This window comes from Equus asinus, chromosome 12 (assembly GCF_041296235.1).
Source record: "Equus asinus isolate D_3611 breed Donkey chromosome 12, EquAss-T2T_v2, whole genome shotgun sequence".
Taxonomy (NCBI): domain Eukaryota; kingdom Metazoa; phylum Chordata; class Mammalia; order Perissodactyla; family Equidae; genus Equus; species Equus asinus.
Window position 1 is genome coordinate 19,485,831 of NC_091801.1, and position 21,116 is coordinate 19,506,946.

Here is a 21,116-nt window from a genome sequence, read left to right on the forward strand (position 1 = left end):
GCCTCCAGAGCAGTAAGATGGGGCACTTGTCAGCCCCATCTCATCATTTCTCTTCTCTGAGGGATTACAATCTTTTGCTTCCTCTTGTCCAGGGTGTTTAATATATGTTGTCCTGTTTGTTAGTTTTTTATGGAGGGAGGGCAGTTTCCATGGCAGTTAATACTTTGTGGGCTGAAGTGAAAATCAAGGTAGGATGAAAGGTACGCTTTTATTGCAGAAGGGATAGGAGATTGTAGTCAGAGAGAGGTGGTTGAATTTGCGATTTCATAGATTTTTGGTAATGACCAGGCGCTTTGAAAATGTAGTGTAGAGGACCAGTAGAAAATGTGTAAGTCAGTGGACTGAGATGGCAGAGTTTCGGATGGTGTATTTCACAGAGGTATTCTCCTGAGAACCAGGTGCCCAAGCCTTCAGTGAATAATGAGAGGTTAGGAGGTCTGTAGAACAGCTAGATGAAAACCCTAAAGGATCGGCAGGTGAAGGAAATACTTGCAAAAATGTACTTTAAATCTTAAGAGGAAAGCACCCTAGAAAAATTAAACTCACATAATAGAAATTTGTGAGAGTGAGTTCATCTTTTGCTTTTCAGTAGAAAAAGACATTTTAGAGGTGAATTGTAAAACTAAAGCAGTTCATTCCATAAGGTGATTGTGTGTTTTGTACCCCTCAGCAGTTTATTTTAATTAATATGTAAAAAGCATCTAGGGAAATGATGGCTATTGGGACTACTTCCTGAAATTAATAAATGGAATATAGTTCCCTGTATCCTTGTCAAGATAAAAATAAAACCAGAACAATCTGATTTTAACCTTGCAGATAAGTTAGGAACCTTCATTTCAAAGAGCAGATTCAGCTACTTCAGCTCAAAGGATCTCTTCTCTCCTTGGGGACTGCTCTGATTATCACATTTAAAGAAGAGCTTCTAAACACTTGAAAACCAGTTGATTCTAAAAACAAAAACCTGTTTGTCTCTCTTTTTTCTCTTGCAGTAAGTTAGTAGTGGGTTTAATTTTGAATGGTCTGGACATGTGAATTAACCTATTACTGTTCCTGCTGTAGGCTCTTCGATACTTGGCAGAATGCCGTGCTAACAGAGAAAAGATGAAAGGAGAGCTGGGTATGATGTTAAGCTTGCAAAATGTTATACAGAAGTAAGTACGGTAGATAATGTCTCTTAATGCAGTAGAAAAATGATCTTGGTTAAACGTTATACTGATTGTTAATATGTAATTTTACTAAAATTTTTATTCTAACATAAAGGCATACTTTTGTGGGTTATCTATCTGAAAATGTTCTGATGGTCAATGTTCTGATTATTCTTAAACATTGATATTAGTAATACCTTATGAAAATGCTCAAATTTCTTTAAAATGTTGATACACATTGTACTTACGAATAATTTTTTTAAAAAGAGAAAATCCTGTCTCATAGGCTAAGTTTTGTAGAGTGTATAGAAATTGATTTGCCAGCAGAGCAGCACAGGGGACTAGTCGTGTTTGAGAATATGCAGCACTGTAGTACACAGTTGTTTTGTTACTTCATCCTAGTCTTACTCAGAAGAACCTTCATCAGAATGATGGCCAAAAAGGGCTTTTGGTGAGATTTTCCTGAGCATCATTGAGAGGTCTCTCAGAGACTACGGCCATTTAATTTGAATTCTAGCAAATGGGTGGTTTTTAATTAAACCTTTTTCTTACTAAGATTTTCATATTCATTGTCGCATTTTGTTATTTACAACTTTTCGAGGTAGATTTGACAGTTAACAGTTTTATGGGTGAGGAAAATACAGAGAGGCCAAGTTGCTTATCTGTAGTCCTTCAGCTGTGTTGCTTCTGGAGATAATCTGGTTTTGCTCCTTTCTCAGGCCTTGCTGGTTTCCTTGTAGAAGGCCAGAAATTGTAGATTAAGTGTGTTGATATTTCCACTGTGTCTGGAAGCAAAAAAGCTGTGCTTTCTGAGGCTTTATCTTAGTTTACTTTGTATCTTGATCTTATATGAGGTGTGGCTGCCTTTAAAATTATAATAACTAGCCATTCAATTTATTTGATTTTTAAAATTTATCATGCAGATTTTTTGGCTTGAGTGATCACAAAAGTTCTTCTGTAATTCCCAAACACTGCAAGTTACATTGTATCAGTGGAGAATCATCTAAACTGACATCCAGGGCAGTGGGGTTCTTTTCTTAGTGTTCTTGGTTTCTGGATAAATTTTATTTTATTATTATTAATCTTGTTTTTTAGAGATTTCTTAAATATTTGTTCTTATGGGGTTACCTACCTGATGGTGATACGAAACTCTTGATCTCAAGTGTGCTTTTCCCAGTAAGCCAATCACTGAGACACTGGTGCTTGGAGGTAGAGAAAGGTTTATTCAAATAGGTTCTTTCAAATCCTCCTTAACAAAACAAGAAAGCAGGGAGTTCTATAGAGCTAAGGGGCTAGGAGGAGAAGTTTTGGAGAAACGAAAGGGGAAATCTGTGTTTCTTTCACTCCTGATAAGCTCTTGGGCAGTCAGACTTCTGGGCATCAGCAGCGGCTGGGGTCTGCTTATCTGGTGATTGTAACTTCATTAAAGGCATTCTTTTTCTTCTGCAAAATAAGCTCATAAATCTTTGTGATGCTTGAGTCACCCCTCTGGTTAAACAAGAAAACAGCAAGTTAACAAGATTAACTTCTTTTCATCTGTGTCTGTGTTGGGAACAAGGTCTAAGGATAATCATGTTCTTAGTGAGAATTTACAGTAACCCTCAGGTACCTGGCTTCAATAGGATAGTTCTTTGGTACCTTGATCTTTGATAATGACAGCATAGAGATTGAAGTTTTTTTCTTGTTTTTATTCAGTTGATCAGTTAGGAATAAATAACAGAAATATTGACTGCTCTCAGTTGTGTTAATTGTTGCCTATAGTTTGACGTCAATTCTATTAGTACAAATTTGGATTGTAGTTCTGACTTCAGACTGGTAATCTTTTGACCCTCAAAATCCTTATCTATAAGCCTGTAGTAACACTGCAAAGTACTTGAGGATCCAGTGGGATAATAGATGTAGAAATGTTTGTAAATTCTAAGGTGTTGTATAAAATATTAGGTTGCATTATTCTTGTTCCTAGTATGGTTTAATGCCATATGGTTTACTATTTTTACTGGCCTGTTAGTTTTGCTGGAAATAGTGGAAGCTTTAAGCATAATATAGATGCTTCTGTTGGGCTGTTTTAGTCATGTAATGAACTTAAGATTGTGTATTCCTTTAACAGGTGTAGTTATTGAAGTTGAAAATATGTGCTAAAAATGTTAAAATGTAAGAAATTAGATGAAAAATTAATGTTGATAAATTAAAATATACTTCAGATTTGAATTTTAAAGATTTAGAGCACGTTTTAGAGGTACCATAGATTTAACCTATGAAACAATTTCTTAGCTTGGTTGGCTAAGGTTATGGTACATATGCATTTGTGAGTGTGTGTATATGTAAATGAGAGATATGTCTATAAAATAGTAGGGAGACTGCTTGTATCCTTGAAAGAGAAGTGGTGTGTCACTTCAGGTCATTATCTTGGTATATCATCTGGGAAGGAGACTCTGAGATGGAGTTAGAAGTGGAAGAGGTTTATTGTGGGGTAAGGGTTGTAAAGATAAAGGAGGATGAAGCAGGATTGGACTGCAGTCTTTAGACTATAATGCAAATCTGACAACTCTGGAAGGAAAGTGGAGAAGAAACTGAATGGGGCCAGGAGAGTCTCAGATTGCAATGCAAATCTGACAGCCAACTCAGTGGGGAGCTCCCAAGCAAGGATTAGCTTGTAGATGAATCTTGCATTGGGCACAAATGGCCAGGCCGTAGTGCCCCCACTCATATGGAGCAGGGTGAGTTTTATGTATGCATAACTGTAATGCCACTGTAAACGTTGTTCTTTAGGCGTTATTTTGCATTTTGACGTCTGTGTTACCAGATTCAGATGACTGATTTATTACTATTCTAACTTAACTAGTCTGTGAACTAATTGGCATCCCATTCTTATATAGGTCACCTTGGTAAGCCATAGCACAAGATATCTATGTTATATACCCTAATTATTTTCTTTGATATTGCTTCCCCGTGACAGCCAATCAGTCAGAATGGAATTCCAATCACTCTCTCTCTATTTAGGAGTACTGAGTTAGGGGAGAAGTAGCTATGATTCTATGGAACTATGCCACAAAGGAAGTATCAGAAGGATCCTTCCATACTCCAGAAAGGCCCAGAGAACAAAGAAAATCTTTTGTGGAGGGATGCTACTTTATTGACTGAAGAGAAACTGTTCACCTGGCGGTGATCTAAGAGGAAACCAAAAAGCAGAAGTAGGTAGGGAGAGTGGAGATTATTCTTCATGTGGGAAGCAGAGAAGAATATTTTATAAAACTGGGAAAATTCTGTATACTAAAATTTTCAACCTTTAATCACCATATTATGTTTTGTTACAGAATTTTAATCACCATATTATGTTGTGTTACAGAATTTTGCTGAGATTTTGCTGTTATTCAACAGTAGGTTTTGCTTTCGTTGAGGTCAAATCGGTGTTTACTGACTGACGATTAGATTGACTTCAAATTCACTGTTACTTTTAATTCTGTAGTTGTTAAGAGAATTTTTAGTTCTTTGTCACTCAGAACGAATCTGGTATTATGTTCTAATTTTAATCTCTTCCTTAAATAAAAACTTGTCATTAGAGGTTAGAACCCTTTTGCATTTTATGTATAGTCCTGGGTCCCTTTGTGAAGAGAATTTTCAAAATGCCAGCTTAGAGAACATCTAAATCCAGTTTAAGACATTTGTTAATTGGTATTTCGGGAGTAGTGCTTCTGATATAAGATGCATTTTATAAAAGCACTTGTGAATATCTAACATGAAGTATACTATAAATAAAAGCCACTTTAATAAAATGTGGCATCTCAACTTTAAAATATCTCATTTCATCTGGAGAACTTCCTAAAATTCTAGATTTTGAAACAGTGCCATAATAAATGGTAGTCTATTCTTCTTGCTAAAATCTTGGCTGAAAAGTATGTGCTTCATTTCTTTATGCCTTTTTACTGTGTTCTTTTATTTTTTAAAATCTTGTTACAAGTATAGAGTATGTGGTTTATTCCTGAAAAATTAGAAAATACAAAAAAACTTGTAAGGCCATTTATCTTTTCATTTAAATATGTGTTTATACATATATATTTTAAAATTTTAGACTGAAGTGATAGCAGACTTACAGAAAAGTTATAAAAACAGTACAACTATACCTAGATACGCTACACCTAAATTCCCAAAATTTTAATATTTTAATAATTGCTTTATCTTCTCTCTCTGTACATGTCTTTATTTGGTATATATATATTCATAGCTTATATATTCATCATGAAATATGTCTTTTAGGATTAAAAAAGTGCCCTTTGTCATGTTTAATGCTTGATTTGGGGCTGGAATTCTACTCTGTTTGATATCAGTACACAATGTTCTCATTATTTTTATTTGCCTGGTCTGTGTTTACCCATTCCTTTATTTCTGAATCACTTGGTTTTAGCTGTGTCTTGTTTTGTGAGCCAAATTAAAAATCTTTTTCTTTTAATTGGTGAGCGAAGTCCATTTATATTTATTGAGGTGACTGATGTATTTCATTGTAACTCCTTTTTGTTATAGTTACCATGTGTATCATGTTATAGTAGATGTCTTTCTTTCTCTACATGATGTTTTCTTTTATTTTAAAAGTTCTTCTGATACTTAGAAAGATTTATCTTATTGTTACAGAGGTTACCTTTGTATCTATACTTTTAAAAAATGTTCTAAGTTGCCTATTTTCTTACTTAAACTTCACTATCTTGTTTGTTAGTTTTTGATGGTATCTTTTGACTCTGACCTATTATGTGTTTAATAGTCATTGAGCTTTTTCTACTTTCCTTTTTTTCTTCTCCCTTCTCCTTTCTCTTTTTGAGTTGCATTATTTCCCTTTTTTTGAGGAAGATTAGCCCTGAGCTAACATCTGCCACCAATCTTCCTCTTTTTGCTGAGAAAGATTGGCTCTGAGCTAATGTCCGTGCCCATCTTCCCCTACTTTATATGTGGGATCCCTGCCACAACATGACTTGATAAGCGGTCTGTAGGTCCACACCTGGGATCTGAACCGGTGAACCCCCAGGCTGCTGAAGCAGAACACATGAACTTAACCGCTGCACCACTGGTCTGACCCCTAAGTTGCATGATTTCTACTTTGTCAGAACATTTATATCTTCTTCTCTTTCCGACCTTTGTTTTCAACTTAGATCTACAGTTAAATATATAAAATGCTCATCGTCAGTCCTTCTGTAAAGTTTTTCCAGTCATCTCTTGGTTGGTTAAAGCTTGTTTGCTAGTAGATTACTCAAGAAAGGCTCACACATTCTTTGAGTTCTTTCATGTTTGAAACTCTTTTTCTATAACCTTGATACTTGAGGGACATCTGGACAGGATCTGTGACTCACCTGTTTTCTTGAGATTGTTGAAAATGCTGCTCCATTTTGCCTTGATTTTTGTGTTGCTTTTGAGAAATTTGATATCAGCCTATGTTAGAAAAGATAAACACAGTAGTAGTAGTTTACTCAATATATCAGGAGCACTCTTCCATATAACCATTTTCCTGAAGCATCATTCTTAATGGCTAATGTTATTCCACATCCTTTGTAGTTTTTCTTCAGTGTTTTTAAAAAAAATTATTTAGAACAGAAATCAGCAAATTTTTTTCTGTAAAAAGCCAGATAGAAAATATTTTAGGTTTTGCTGAACATGCAGTCTCTGTTGCAACTACTCAACTGTGCCCTTGTGGGTCAAAGCCGCCATAGATAATGTGTAAATGAATGGGCTTTGGCCCAAGGATCATAGTTTCCCAACCTTGGACTTGCCTGTTACCAAAACAGAGCTATTGACTCCCTTCTTAGAACTCTTTTAAAGTTAGGATTGTTTTTGCATTGAAAGATGAGGGACGATTTTCTGGGTTGCATAGAAGTTACAAGAACACTTTTTTTAGTAAACAACACAGAAAAAAATTTGAAACCAACTCCTAAAGGAAAAGTTGTGAAGTTTTACGAAGGACAATAGCAAGTCTTTAAAAGTAAAATGGTATATTTATTGCTTTCATGAAGTGTATGGAAATCTTACCTGGCCTTTATGGGCAATATAAAATCTGATTAGCAGCATCTAGAATTAGAGTGAATTGGTGTTTATGACCAATAAGGAAATATGCTTATATTCAGAATGAAAATTATTTTTGATATATAATAAAGATCAGAGCTCACCTTTAAGTTGTGTTTTATGAATAACATTTAGAACCTTTCCAATATAGGTAACTAATTAGAAAAAGTGGTGAGGAATCAATATACTTCATTATGGTATAGTAAGTTAGTAAGAGCAAAATTCCAATTACTTAGATGAAAGAGCTTTTCAAGATAGTCTTTTTTTCTAGATATCAGATTTTAAAGACCAAACTAAATCCAGGACATTACTCAGCTCTTTTAATTTTCTCTTGCTGAAGAAGATTAGAGCAATTAATACTTGTTTAATTATACAGTCTCTCTTACATTTATGGCCAAATGTACTGTATAACTCTAAAGTTTTTCTACGTGAATGTTTTGAATCATAGTATTTGAACAGTAATTTTGGTTTATTTAGGGAAAAAAAGACTAAGCTTCTAAAACTGTAGATGCTCTTGGTTTTTCTTTTTGGTTTTAAAAGCACTTTTTCAAGATAAGAAAATAATTATTTATGATTGATTTGTTGAAAAGCAATACTCATAGATATTTGTGATACTTTATATGGTGCCCAGATCAAGAAGTAACTTAGTTTGTAATTCATTTTTGCATATATGCTTTTGTAAATTTCATTTCACCTAAGACAACATTTTGCTTACTTTTTAGAGAGATCTGGTTCTATAAATAGAGGTATTCCTTCAACTGTTTCATAGGAAGGGTATCAATAAAATTAGTCCTATGAGGTGCACCAGAAGAACATAACAGTGAGACCGTCACCTTGATTTAATTATGTTATTCTTTTAAAATCTTGGTTTTAAGTAGATAGAATTTACTACTGTATGTAAATGATGAAACTTTGGAACTACGAAATAAGGAAGTTAAAAATGGTGATGGTGGGAGTATTTATTTCATATAACCATTTTTGCTAATCTGTCATCTGTAAGTGCTTTGTTTATCTAGGTAGACATAGCCTTTGTGATTCTATAAAGTATAGTTTTGTTGTAAATCCTCGACTTTCTAATTGAAAGTTAGTGTAAGTTGCTTCTGTAGCTATACAGGCAATCATAAATGCCCATGAATCACCTTTGCAAATTGTTCTTGTGAATAAATGGCTGTTTCTCCCCTCACTCTAATGCTGCTAGTATGGAAACCACCAGAACAGATTGATGAGAGAATTAAACCATAAAGCCCTAAGGAATCCATTAGATGAACAGATTATCTTCTCACCTATGAATCTAGAATTGTTCTAGCTCTATACTATCCTTGGGAGAATTGAGAAAATAGTCACTCAGATAGGTGTAGAGATTTCTTTTGCCTCAGTCAAAAAGGGTGCTGGAGAAGTGGTGTGTCAGAAGCATAGGAGCAATAATTAACAAGGAAAACAAAGGCTAGCTTAAGGAAGCTGATAGCCGAACAACCTTCCCTTTTTTCTAAAACTTCAGTCCAATATGGTAGCCATTAGGCACATGTGGCAATTTAAATTAATTAAATTTAAATTTAAAAATCAATTCCTTAGTCACACTAGCCATATTCCAGTGTTCACTAGTCATGTGGCTAGTGACTGCATTTCCACCATCCCAGAAAGTTACATTGGACAGTACTATTCTCAGACTTGTTTGCCTGACTGCATAGTAGGCTATTTTTATATTTCAGATTATTTTTATTTCATGGATTATTTTCTTAAGTTACATTGGAAGAATTAGTCAAGGAATGTGGATATTTTTGTGGCTTTTTATCACTTAATCTTTTTCAAATGGTACCAATTACACTCTCCCAGCAGTTTCCGTTTTGTTGGATTTTTTCAAGCATTGGATAAAATTGCTACTTTGCAGTTCTACTCTCTACATTTCTAGATCAGTTTTTAAAAAAATTTAATGATTTGTGTTCCTTGAGGTTGATATAAGATGGATGGTTTGGGTGGGGACATAAACTCACTGAAATTGATTTGGAAAATTTTTTTATTTGCATTTTTCCTGTGAAATGGTGTCTAACTTTACATCAGATTCTCAAAGAGTTTAATAGACCTATTTGGTTAAGAACTACTGTTACAATTCTTACTCTGCAGGACAGGAAGATAATAATTTGATGTTACCGTCTTAATATTTTTTGTCATTATTGGTTCATCAGGAAGCACATAAAAATTTTTTGAAATAATGTGTGTTTTAAAAAATTTTATGAGAAGGCCATAAATTAAATCTTCTATTATGTGTTGTGATGGTTCTTTTTTTATTTGATGCAAACACCTAAAAACATTATTGATGGTGGAAAGGGGTAACAAAGACATTGTTTTTTTCCCTTAAATTCGTGTGTGCCTCTGACTAGTGTACCCTCATACTGTTTACAGCTTGTGGTTGGCTAGTATTTAAAATATCTCAGAACTGCAGTGACCTTTTCAATAAACTGTAAAATAGCTATCAGAAAAGTGCTGACACATCTCCTAAAAAAAACAGTCTTTTCGATAGCTTCCTGCAATACAGAGCCAAAATCATTCAAAGTAATTCATCTCTGGTCAACAGTGGCCCAGAGACCTGCCAGATTAGCACCCCTGGAACTGAAGCTCTGTATAGCTGGAAGGTGTAAGTCTGAATATCAGAAATTGAAGTATTCTTATTCATTCAATAAACAAACAGACTGCAAAAAATTTTGTTGGGCTCTGTGGAAGATACAGAGAGAATGCATCCCTATTCTAGAAGCATTTGTTTACTTCTGAAAGAAAGTTAAGATCAGTAGTATAAGTTCAAGTATAGGACTTTGAAGTTCAGCCTTCAAGGGAGGAATAAGAGTTTGAAAGGACACAGTCCAGGTGAAGCTCTCCTGGCTGAGGGAATGGCATTTATAAAAGGTATATATAAAAAGACAAAATGAGCTGATGTTGGTAGAGCTGAATGGGGACAGATTTTAAAGGCCTTGAATGTATGTTAAAGGGTTTGGACTTAATTGAGCCCGTTTATAGGTGAAGTGAGAATTATTTTCTTACAGTTATGTGTACTTATTGTTACTCAATTTAACTAATTAATACGAACTATTAAATCTGTGCTGTCCAGTATCGTAGCCACTTGCCAGATGTAGCTATTTAAATTTAATTAAAAGTAAATAAAATTCATGTTTTTTAGTTGCACTTCCCACATTTTAAGTGCTCAGTGGCCTCGTGGTGAGTGGACAGTGCAGCTGTAAAACATTTCTATCAATGCAGAAAGTTCTTTTGTACAGCATGGCACTAGATGTTTATGTGAGGGGATGCAGTAGGATTTAAAAGTTTAAGAATGAAAACTTTAGTTTGAGTTGTAGTTTTATGACACATACATGCTTAGTAAAAGATGTGTAAAAAATGTAAGTTAAGAAACAATCAGTTTGAATTTAAGAAATCTCTTTCTTGAAATGACTCTGATGTGAATGATCCTCTCCTAATTTGTTTTCTTCTTTTGGATTTTTATATGTTATGTTTTCTTGAAGGTCAGAGTACTTTCAAATTTAGAGTTGAATGCTAGTGTTAATCCAAGAGCATGTTATATCCTAATCTTTTTAGTTGATTTCCTGTTTAATGGTTTTGATTAATGTGCTTTTTGTTACTGTAGTGATGAGTTTTGAATCTCAATGAACCATGGGTTTAAAATGAAATTAAAAGACTTTATTATAGACTATATGCTTTTTCTACATTTTTGATTATCCTAGGATTCACTGGTATTTCTTTCAAATTGAAAAGGCATCAGAATGAAGAAAACAATGCTCCACAAACTTGAGTAAAATTACAGAATCAGGGGCCTCCCGGTGGCGGTGCAGCAGTTAAGTTCACACATTCCACTTTGGTGGCCTGGGGTTGGCCAGTTTGGATCCTGGCTGCAGACCTACATACTGCTTGTCAGGCCATGCTGTGGCAGGTGTTCCACATATAAAGTAGAGGAAGATGGGCACAGATGTTAGCTCAGAGCCAGTCTTCCTCAGCAAAAAAAAGGAGGATTGGCAGCACATGTTAGCTCAGGGCTAATCTTCCTCAAAAAACAAAAAAAGAAAAAAAAACATTACAGAATCAGTAGAATTGGCAAGACTAATTTATTAATCTACATGTGCTTCTTTTCAAGGACTACAACTCCAGGAGAAACGAAACTACTGGCCTCTGAAATCTATGACATTCTTCAGTCTTCCAATATGGCAGATGGTGAGAGTTTCAATGAAATGAATTCACGTCGAAGGAAAGCTCAGTTTTTTCTGGGAACTACTAACAAACGTGCCAAAACAGTGGTTTTGCATATAGATGGTCTTGATGATACGGTAAGACATTTATAAACACATAGTTCATAAGATGGGGAAGAAAATCACGTTAACTAAATAGTTTCTTCAGTTTCTTCACCTGCTAACAGTCTTTAAGAATAAGTCCCAATATCATTATTTTATAACTTATAAGTTACGTTTTTTACACATCTTTTACAAAACATGTATGTGTCATAAAACCACAACTCAAACTAAAGTATTTTATACTCATAAAGAGGATCATTTTGTGCTAAAGGGGTCGGTTAATCAGAGGATGTAACAATTTTCAATATTTATGTCCTAATAATAGAACTTCAAAAATCTATGAAGCAAAAACACTTACAGAAATGCAAGGAGAAATAGATAAATCCACAATTACAGCTGGAGATTTCAACATTGCTCTCAACTTATAGAACACTACTCTCAATAGACATCAGTAAGGGTATAGAAGACTAACACTAACAACCAACCTAATTGGTGTTTATAGAATATCCCACCCAACAACAAGATAATATTTTTTTTTTTTGAAAGATTTTATCTTTTTTTCCTTTTTCTCCCCAAAGCCCCCCGGTACATAGTTGTATATTCTTTGTTGTGGGTCCTTCTAGTTGTGGCATGTGGGACACCACCTCAGCCTGGTTTGATGAGCAGTGCCATGTCGGCGCCCAGGATTCAAACCAACAAAACTCTGGGCCATCTGCAGTGGAGCATGCGAACTTAACCACTGGGCCACGGGGCCAGCCCCAATATTCGTTCTTTTCATGTGCAAATGGAACTTTTTTCCAAGATAGGTATTGTAGGCCATAAAAACAAGTCTTAATAAATTTTAAAGAATTAAAACCATGCAGAGCTTGTTCTCTGAGCACAATGAAAAGCAAATTAGAAATCAGTAACAGAAAGATATCTGGATAATTCCCAAAATATTTTGGAAACTAAGTAACACATTTCTAAAATAATCCATGGGTCAGTGAAGAAATCAAAAGAGAAATTAGAAAGTATTTTGAATTGAATAAAAATGAAAATGTAATAGCAAAATGCGTGACAAGCAGCTATGGCAGTGTTTAGAGGGAAATTCATTAGCACCAATTGCCTAGAATGTTTACATTCGAAAGAGAAAAGGTCTCAATGACTTAAGCTTCTACTTTAAGAAACTAGAGATAGGAGAGCTTCCGAAGTAAGCAGAAGAGAGGAAACGAAAAAGCAGAAATCAGTGAAATGAAAAAAAGGGAAAAATCAATGAAATCAAAGCTGATCTTTGACATGAACAATAAAATTAATAAATTTTTAACCAAGCTGATCAAAAGTGAAAGAGAGAAGTCACAAATGATCAATATCAGAAATGAGAGAGAATGTCACTACAGATCCTACAGACAATAGAAAGGATAATAAGTGAATATTTTAAATAATTTTATGCCAGTAAGTTTGTTAAGGTGTAACTGAAACAGGAACATTTCTTGAAAGACACAGATTGCCAAAGCTTACTCAAGAAGAAAGAGATAACCTGAATATCTCTATATCTATTAAAGAAATTGAATTTGTAGTTAAAAACTTTCTCATAAAGAAAACGTCTGGTCCAGATGGCTTCACTGGTGAATTCTGCCAAACATTTAAGGAAGAAATAATACCAGTTGTACAAAATCTTTGAGAATTTGTGGAACTTTAATGTAGTTTCTTCTGAACTCATTCTGCTTTCTTTTTGATATTAACTACTCCTTTTTGATATTAGCTTTCTTTTCAGTAGTGTGTATCTTCTAATTGTGTCCATATTTCAAGTGATTTCTTACAGGCACCATATAGTTGGGCCTTGGTTGTTTATCCAGTCTGAAAATTTATGCCTTTTAACTGGAATGTTGGGGTCATTTACCTATAATATGATATTGATGGTGTTTAAGTTTAAAGCACCATCTTGCTAATTGCTTTTTGTTTGTCCCATCTGTTCTTTGTTCCCTTTTCCTCTTTTTCTGCCTTTTGGACTAAGTAAATGTTTGTTGTGATTCCGTTTTATCTCCTCTGTTGGCTAATTAGCTACAATTCTCTTTCTTCTTTCTTTCATTTTTATTGGTTGATTTAGGGTTTGTTTTATATATCTTTATCACAGTCTAGCTTCAATTAATATTATATCACTCCAGGCATAGTATAAGACACTTTTAACAGTATACTTCCATTTCTTTTACCTCTGCCTTTGTGCTATTGTTATATATTTTACTTCTGCGTATATTGTAAACTCCAAAATACATTGTTATTACTTGAAATAGTCTCTATTGTGTTAAAACACACGTGGCATAAAATTTACCATCTTAACCACTTTTAAGTATACAGTTCACTGGTGTTAAATACATTCATAATGTTGTGTAACCATCACCACCATATATTTCCATAACTTTTCATCTTGTAAAATGGAAACTCTTTACTCATTAAGCAGTAATTCCCTGTTCTTCCTTCCCCAGCAACCACTATTCTACTTTCTGTCTCTATGGTTTTAAAAAGTCAGTCTCTTTTAAAGGCATTAAAAACAATTGTATATATAGTATATATTTTTATACATATAAAAATATATATATAAAAATAATATCTGAAGGAAACAAAACCACTATCTCAAAAAGATATCTGTACTCCATGTTCATTGCAGCATTATTTACAATAGTCAAGACATGGAAACAACCTAAATGTCCGTCTGTGGATGAATGGATAAAGAAAATACGCGCACACACACACACACACACACACACACAGAGGAATAGTATTCAACTATAAAAAAGAAGGAAATCCTACCATTTGTGACATTGATGGACCTTGAGGGCATTATGCTAAGTGAAATAAGTCAGACAGAGAAGGACAAATACTGTAGGATTTCACGTATATGTAGAATCTTAAAAATGAACAAAGAAACTTGTAGACACAGAGAACAGATTGGTGGTTGCCAGAGGCAGGCGGTACTGGGTGGGTGTAATGGGTGAAAGTGGTCAAAAGGTACAGAATTTTAGCTATAATATAAATCCTGGGGATGTAATATACAGCATGGTGACTATAGTTAACAATACTGTATTGTGTATTTGAAAGTTGCTAAGAGAGTAGATCTTCAAAGTTCTCATCACAAGAAAATATGATTTGTAACTGTGGTGATGGTTGTTAACTAAATTTATTGTGATAATCATTTCACAATATATATGAATATCAAATCATTGTTGTACACCTAAAACTGCTAACAATGTTATATGTCAATTATATCTTAATTAAAAAATAAAAATAAGGAAAAGTCTTTTCTGTCTACCCACGTATTTACCGTTTCTGGGGGTATTTATTCCTTTGTGTTAATCTAGGTTTTCATTTGCTATCATTTTCCTTCTGTCTAAAGGACTTCTATTTCTTGTAGTACAGATCTGTTGGGGATGAATTCTTCTAGGTTGTTTTAATTGAAATAGAGCTCACATACTATAGAATTCACTGTTTTAAAGTGTACAACTCAGTGGTTTTAGTACATTCACAGGGTTGTGCAACCATCACCATTATCTAATTCCAGAATTTTTCATCACCCCAAAAGGAATCACTAGCACTCCATTAATTGTGCCCATTAGCAGTTAGTCCCCCTTGCCCCTGGCAACCACTAATCTACTTGCTCTCTCTGTGGATTTGCCTGTTCTGGACATTTCATATAAATGAAATCATATAATATGTGCCCTTTTATGTCTAGCTTTCACTTAGTGTAATGGTTTTCAAGTTCATCCATGTTTTAGCATGTATGAGTACATTATTCCTTTTTATAATGTTCCATGTTATGGATAATACCATATTTTATTTAGCCATTTATCAATTGATGGACATTTGTTTCTACTTTTTGGCTATTATGAATAATTCTGCTATGAACATTTGTGTGCGAGTTTTTGTGTGGACGTTTCTCAGTTCTTCTGGGTATATTCCTAGGGGTAGAATTGCTGGGTCATATGGTATACTCACTCTTTGTTTAGCTTTTTAGTAACTGCCACTGTTTTCCACGCTGCCTGCACCATTTTACAGTCCCATCAGCAGCGTATGAGGGGAATCCAGTTACTCCACATCCTTGTCAACATTTGTTACTTTCTATTTGTTTGTTTGTTTTTCATAGCTATGCTAGTGGGTGTGAACTGGTATCTTATTGTGGTTTTGATTTGTATCTCTAATGACTAAAGATGTTAAGTATCTTTTCATGTGCTTATTGGCCATTTTTTAGTGGTCGATTCAGAGTTTATTGTATACATCTTTATCACAGATTCTTTCTTTGGAGAAATGTCTATTCATTCTTTGTACATTTTATAATTGCTTATTATTTGTCTTTTTATTGTTGAGTTGAGTTCTAATAATATTGTATATCATGTTGATTGAGTTTCATATATTGAACCAGCCTTTCATTCTTAGGATAAATCCCAATTGGTCTTGGTGTATAATCTTTTTAATATGCTGCTGGATTCAGTTTGCTGGTATTTTGTTGAGGCATTTTGCATCTATATTCATACAGGATGTACGTTTGTAGTTCTTCTTCCTTTCTGCTTTTGGTATCAGCATAATACTGGCTTTATAAAATAAGTTGGGAAGTGTCTGGATGAGTTTGTGAAGGATTGGTGTTAATGCTTCTTTAAACATTTGGTAGAATTCACTGGTGAAGCCATTTGGTTTTGGGCTTTTCTTTGTGGCAAGTTTTCTGATTATGAATTCAGTCTCTACTTGTTACAGGTCTATTCATATTTTCTTTCTTTCTTGAGCCACTTTCGGTAGTTTATGTCTTTCTAGGAATTTTTCTATTTCTTTGAGGTTATCTCAATGTGTTTGCATGCACTTGTTTATGGCATTTGCTTATAATCCTTCAGTTTCTGAAAGGTCATTCATAATGTCCCCTCTTTTATTCCTGATTTTTGTAATTTGAATCTTCTTTCTCTCTTTTTCTAGCTAAAGGTTTATCAATTTTGTTGATCTTTTCAAATAACCCATTTTTGATTTCATCAATTTTTGTATTTTTTCCCCCCGTTCTCTATTTCTCTTTTTCCCCTGCGTCTAATCTTTATTCCTTCCTTCCTTCTTCTTGCTTTGGGTTTAGTTTGCTCTTCTTTTTCTTGTTTCTTAGGCTGGAAAGTTAAGTTATTGATTTGAGATTTTCTTTAATGTTAATGTAGTATAATTAATTATTATAATAATTGTATAGTTTTCATTTCAGTCATTTCAAAGTATTTTCTAATTGCCCTCATGATTTCTTCTTTGACCTATTGGTTATTTAGGTGTGTTAATTTACATTTATTTCTGTATTTTCCAAATTTTATCCTGTTACTGATTTCTAATTTTATTTCATGTGATTAGACAGTGTTGTATGATTTCAATCCTTTTAAATTTATTGAGACTTGTTTCATGGCTGACATATATTCTATCCTTAGAATGTTCCATGTGCACTTGAGAATGTGTACTGTTGGTTGAAGTGTTCTAGAAGTGTCTGTTAGGATAGTTGGTTTATAGTGTCATTCGTTTTCTTTTTCCTTGCTGATCTTCCTGTTTTAGCTGTTTTATCCATTTTTGAAAGTCAGATATTGAAGTCTCTAACTCTTTTAGTTTTTGCATGTCTGGAAAAATCCTTATTTTCCTTTTGAAAGCTATTTTTGAGCATTGTGGAAGTCTAGGTGACAGATTTTTTTTCTTACCATACTTGTTCCCCTCTTCTCCCTTACATTGTTTCTATTCAGAATTCTATCATTCTTATTTTTGTTCTTTTGTATGTGTCTTATTTTTCCCCTTCTGCCTACTTTTAAGAGCTTCTCTTTTATCACTGCTTTTGATCACTTTCTTATGATGTGCCATGGTGTAATTTTCTTAATGATTTTTCAGTTTCTTGCTTCTCTGGGTTTATAGTTTGCAGCAAATTTGGACGGTTTTTTCATTATTTCTTCAAATATTTTTTTCTGTCCCCCTTTCCCATCAGTCTTTCAGGGATTCCTATTACATATATGTTCAACCATGTGAAGTTGTCCCACAGCTCACTGATATTCTGTTAATTTTTTTCAATCTTTTTTTCTCTCTGTTTCATTTTGGTTAGTTTCTTTTGCTGTATTTGCTAAAGTTTTCTTCTGTGAGTGTTTGATTTACACTTATTCTCATCTGGTGTATTTTTCACCATAGAGATTATTTTATTGTATCTCTAGAAGTTTGATTTGAGTCTTTTTTATATTGCCTTAACACGTGTACGCATTTCTCTATCTGCTTGACCATACAGAATGTAGTTAGAATAACTGTTTAATATCCTTGTCTACTAATTCAGTCATCTGTGTTATTTCTGAGTGTGCTTCTGTAGATTGATTTTTCTAATTATAGGTTGTATTTTCTTCTTTGCATGCTGGTAATTTTTGATTGGATGCCAAACATTGCGAATTTTATATTGTTGGGTACAGCATGTATTTGTATGCAAAGCCTTTAAATATTCTTAAGCTTTGTTCTGGATCACAGTTAAGTTACTTGCAAGCAGTTGAATGTTTTTGAGGCTTGCTTTTAGGCTTGGTTAGGCAGGATCATAGTACCCTTTAACCTGGCGACAGGTTTGCTACATTACTGAGGCGGTGCTCTTCTGGGTTCTCTGTCCATGCCCCATGTATATCAAAGTTTTTTCCACTCTGGCTCATGGGGACACGAAGTATTCCTGGCTCTTTGTGAGCCCACGAAATTGTTCCTAATAGAACGAACTTTCCAGTCCAGTTCATACCCATCCTCATGTTGTTTCCTCATATGTGTGCAGTGATCATCACTCAGCTGAAAACCTGAGGGGAACTCACTACAGATCCCCTAGCACATGGTTCCTTTCTGTGTGGCCCTCTCCGTGCAGCTCTGCCCGTGACTGTGCTCTGTCCTGTGCATTGCAGTTGCCCGACCTGCCTAGATTTTCAGTGTTGTGTCCTTAACTAAGGGAGACTGCTGATTCTTCCTTGGCTCCCCCTTCCTGAGTTGCAGCCTGGGAACTTTCTAGGCGATATATTGGTGTACTTGTGGAGCTCACTTCATTTATTTTCCTTCTCCCAGGGATGTTTGTCTTCCAGTGTCTGTAAATCATTGTTTTTTAATTCATTCTATTATGTCTATATTTTCAGTTTAAGCCTGGAGGGTGAATCTGGTCCCTGTTACTCCATCTTGACTGGAATTGGAAGTCTCTCTGAGATTATCTTGAGCAATGATAAGTTATATAACTTTGCATATATAGAGGTGGCAACTGGTGGATTATCACTTATCTCCTTAAGTATGTCAGGTAGTTACATTAGATTATCCACAGCTTTTTCTAGTTGTGGTGTTGGGGTGTTTAGGCCTCAGGATTTAGGTTTCAGTAAAATAATGGGGCGGGAGGTAGCTTTTCATATGTATATTATCCATGACATTGACAATTAAGTTACTAATTAGCTTATTGAAACTGGGGCCACAAGATCCTCAAAAGTTTCCAGAGAGCCAGTTCTAGTAAATGTAAATTGATTAAATGAAATCTATTAAGATGTATTAAATATTACCAATAGCGTCTGTTTGATTTTAACGAATAAGAGTAATACAGTTCATTGTTAAAGCTAGCACAAACGAAATAATAAAACCCAGCAAGGCACGCACAAAAATATAGGCCAGTATATTGTAAAGAATGTGATTACTAAAATCCCAAATAAAATATTGGCAAGTTAACTCTAGCACTGTATTTATAATGTTAGTTAACATTTTTTGGTGGCATAGCCTGGCATCTAGTGTATACCAGGCACTGGTTTAGGCACCAGGGATACAGCAGTGACCAAAACAAGCAAAGGCTCTTAGAAATCTTATGTTCACTCTCGTTAAACTAGTAGTATAGTTAGAGGAGACAGACAACGAGGCAAGTTATGTAGTATATATATTATAGGTGGTAACTTCTGTGGAGAAAAGTAAAAAAATAGAAAAAAAATAGGGACTTCTGAGGGATGGGATGAATGGTGGGGTTATAGTTTTAAATAGGATGGTTCAGAAAAACCTCCTGGGGAAACCAACATTTCTGCAAAGATTTAGAGGGAGTGAGCCAATGGGCATCTGTGGAAGAGTGCATGTTCCAGGAGAGGGGGCTGTAAGGGCCAAGGCTTTACACATTAACAGCTAAGAATATACCTAAGAGTGATAAAAGGATGTGTCCTACCAGATATTAAAATGTACTGTTAAATTTCCATAATTAAAACAATGTGATCTTGACAGAAAAATTGAAAGAAATGAAAGTCCTGAAGCAGTCCCTAGTGTATATTAGCACTTACCCAATGATAAAGAAGGCATCAGACACCAGTGGGAAATGGAGAGATTGTTTGATAAATGGTGCCAGAAAACTGACAGTTTTGCAGCGAGGGTAATAGAGGGGAAAAGGGAGTCTTATCAGGTACTAAAATTCAAAATGTACTAATAATGTCAAATGTAAAAATTTAAACTATAAAATTAAAGAAATCTAAATGAATAGTTAACTGATTTAAGGACTTTTTAAAGCATAAAGACAGTGGAAGAAATTGCTTTAGGAAAGATCTCTAGTTTGACAATAAAGTTTTTGTTTTGTCAAATATAATATTCTTAAAAGGTAAAAAAACAAGTAGGAACAAGTCATCAGGTTAGTGGCCTCAAAAAATCAACAGAATAAAATTTAATAGTTAAAATGAGCAAAGGGCCTGAAATTCCCTAAAGAGAGATAATTTCCAATAAATAATATCAGCTAATATTTATTGCAGTACTTACAGGTACCTTCCTGATCTGTTAACTTATTTATTTCTCATAACCCTATAAGGAGATCTGTTTATAGCTCCAGTTTGTAGATAAGGAGACTGAAGCACACAAAGTTTGAATAGCCTCCCAGCCTATGCGGTGTGGGTCTAGCTTCAGAACCGTACTCTTAACCCCTACTTTGGACAGATACACATGGAAACATGTTTACTCTCACTGGTGATGAAAGCAGTGTATGTTATTTCAGGGTCTATATGAGGGCTTTCAGAAAGTTATTCCTGATTTTGGATTTTCACAGGCATTTTTACCTTTGCTTTATTTCCTCAACTTCAAATCATGCTAATCTGGAGTCTTTAGAAATTGGAGAGAGACTGGTATCTATGTTCTTTTGTTGATACTCCATTAATTCTCTCTCTCTCTCTTTTTCTCTTTTTTTCTCCTACCCATTGCCAGGCAGTTAACCTTGACTTGTCTACCTCCTTGCCAAATTCCTAATTTCATCTACTTATGATTCTCTCAACCTAATCTTGACCCTGTATCCCAGTCAAGAGGTTATTCATCCTTCGTGGCTAATTCTTGGTCCTGTTTGCTCTGTTGAATATCTCATGTTTACCCAGAAATAGCTTATCCCTGAGATCAAATATTGCAATTGAATTTTCCACCCCCACCAACTTTGCCTTTTGCTATGTTTAATTTGTGTCAAGATAAAGATGAATTGGCCACATGAATCTGGTTTCTCACTGTCACATGTAGTAGGAATTTACTTGTGATAAACTAGGCAAGTTGCATAAGTTTATTTGTTGCTTTTCTCACATTTACAATAAGGAATCAAATTAGACTAGTAATATCCTTACTTTCATGTTGTATATGCTATGCAGACTTTTCTTTTAAGTTTACTTGGTGTTGAATATGTGGAAGA

The 21,116-nt window shown here is 34.5% G+C and overlaps 1 protein-coding gene across 1 annotated transcript in view; it reads left to right on the top strand.

Moving 5' to 3' along the window:
• The window catches only part of ARMC1 (armadillo repeat containing 1), a 36,701-nt gene that overhangs the window by 10,141 nt on the left and 5,444 nt on the right, over positions 1-21,116 (top strand). The window contains exons 3-4 of the mRNA XM_014845891.3: positions 1,060-1,151; positions 11,323-11,512. Of these exons, the coding sequence (XP_014701377.1) occupies positions 1,060-1,151; positions 11,323-11,512 (282 nt within the window). The remainder of the gene's footprint in view (positions 1-1,059; positions 1,152-11,322; positions 11,513-21,116) is intronic.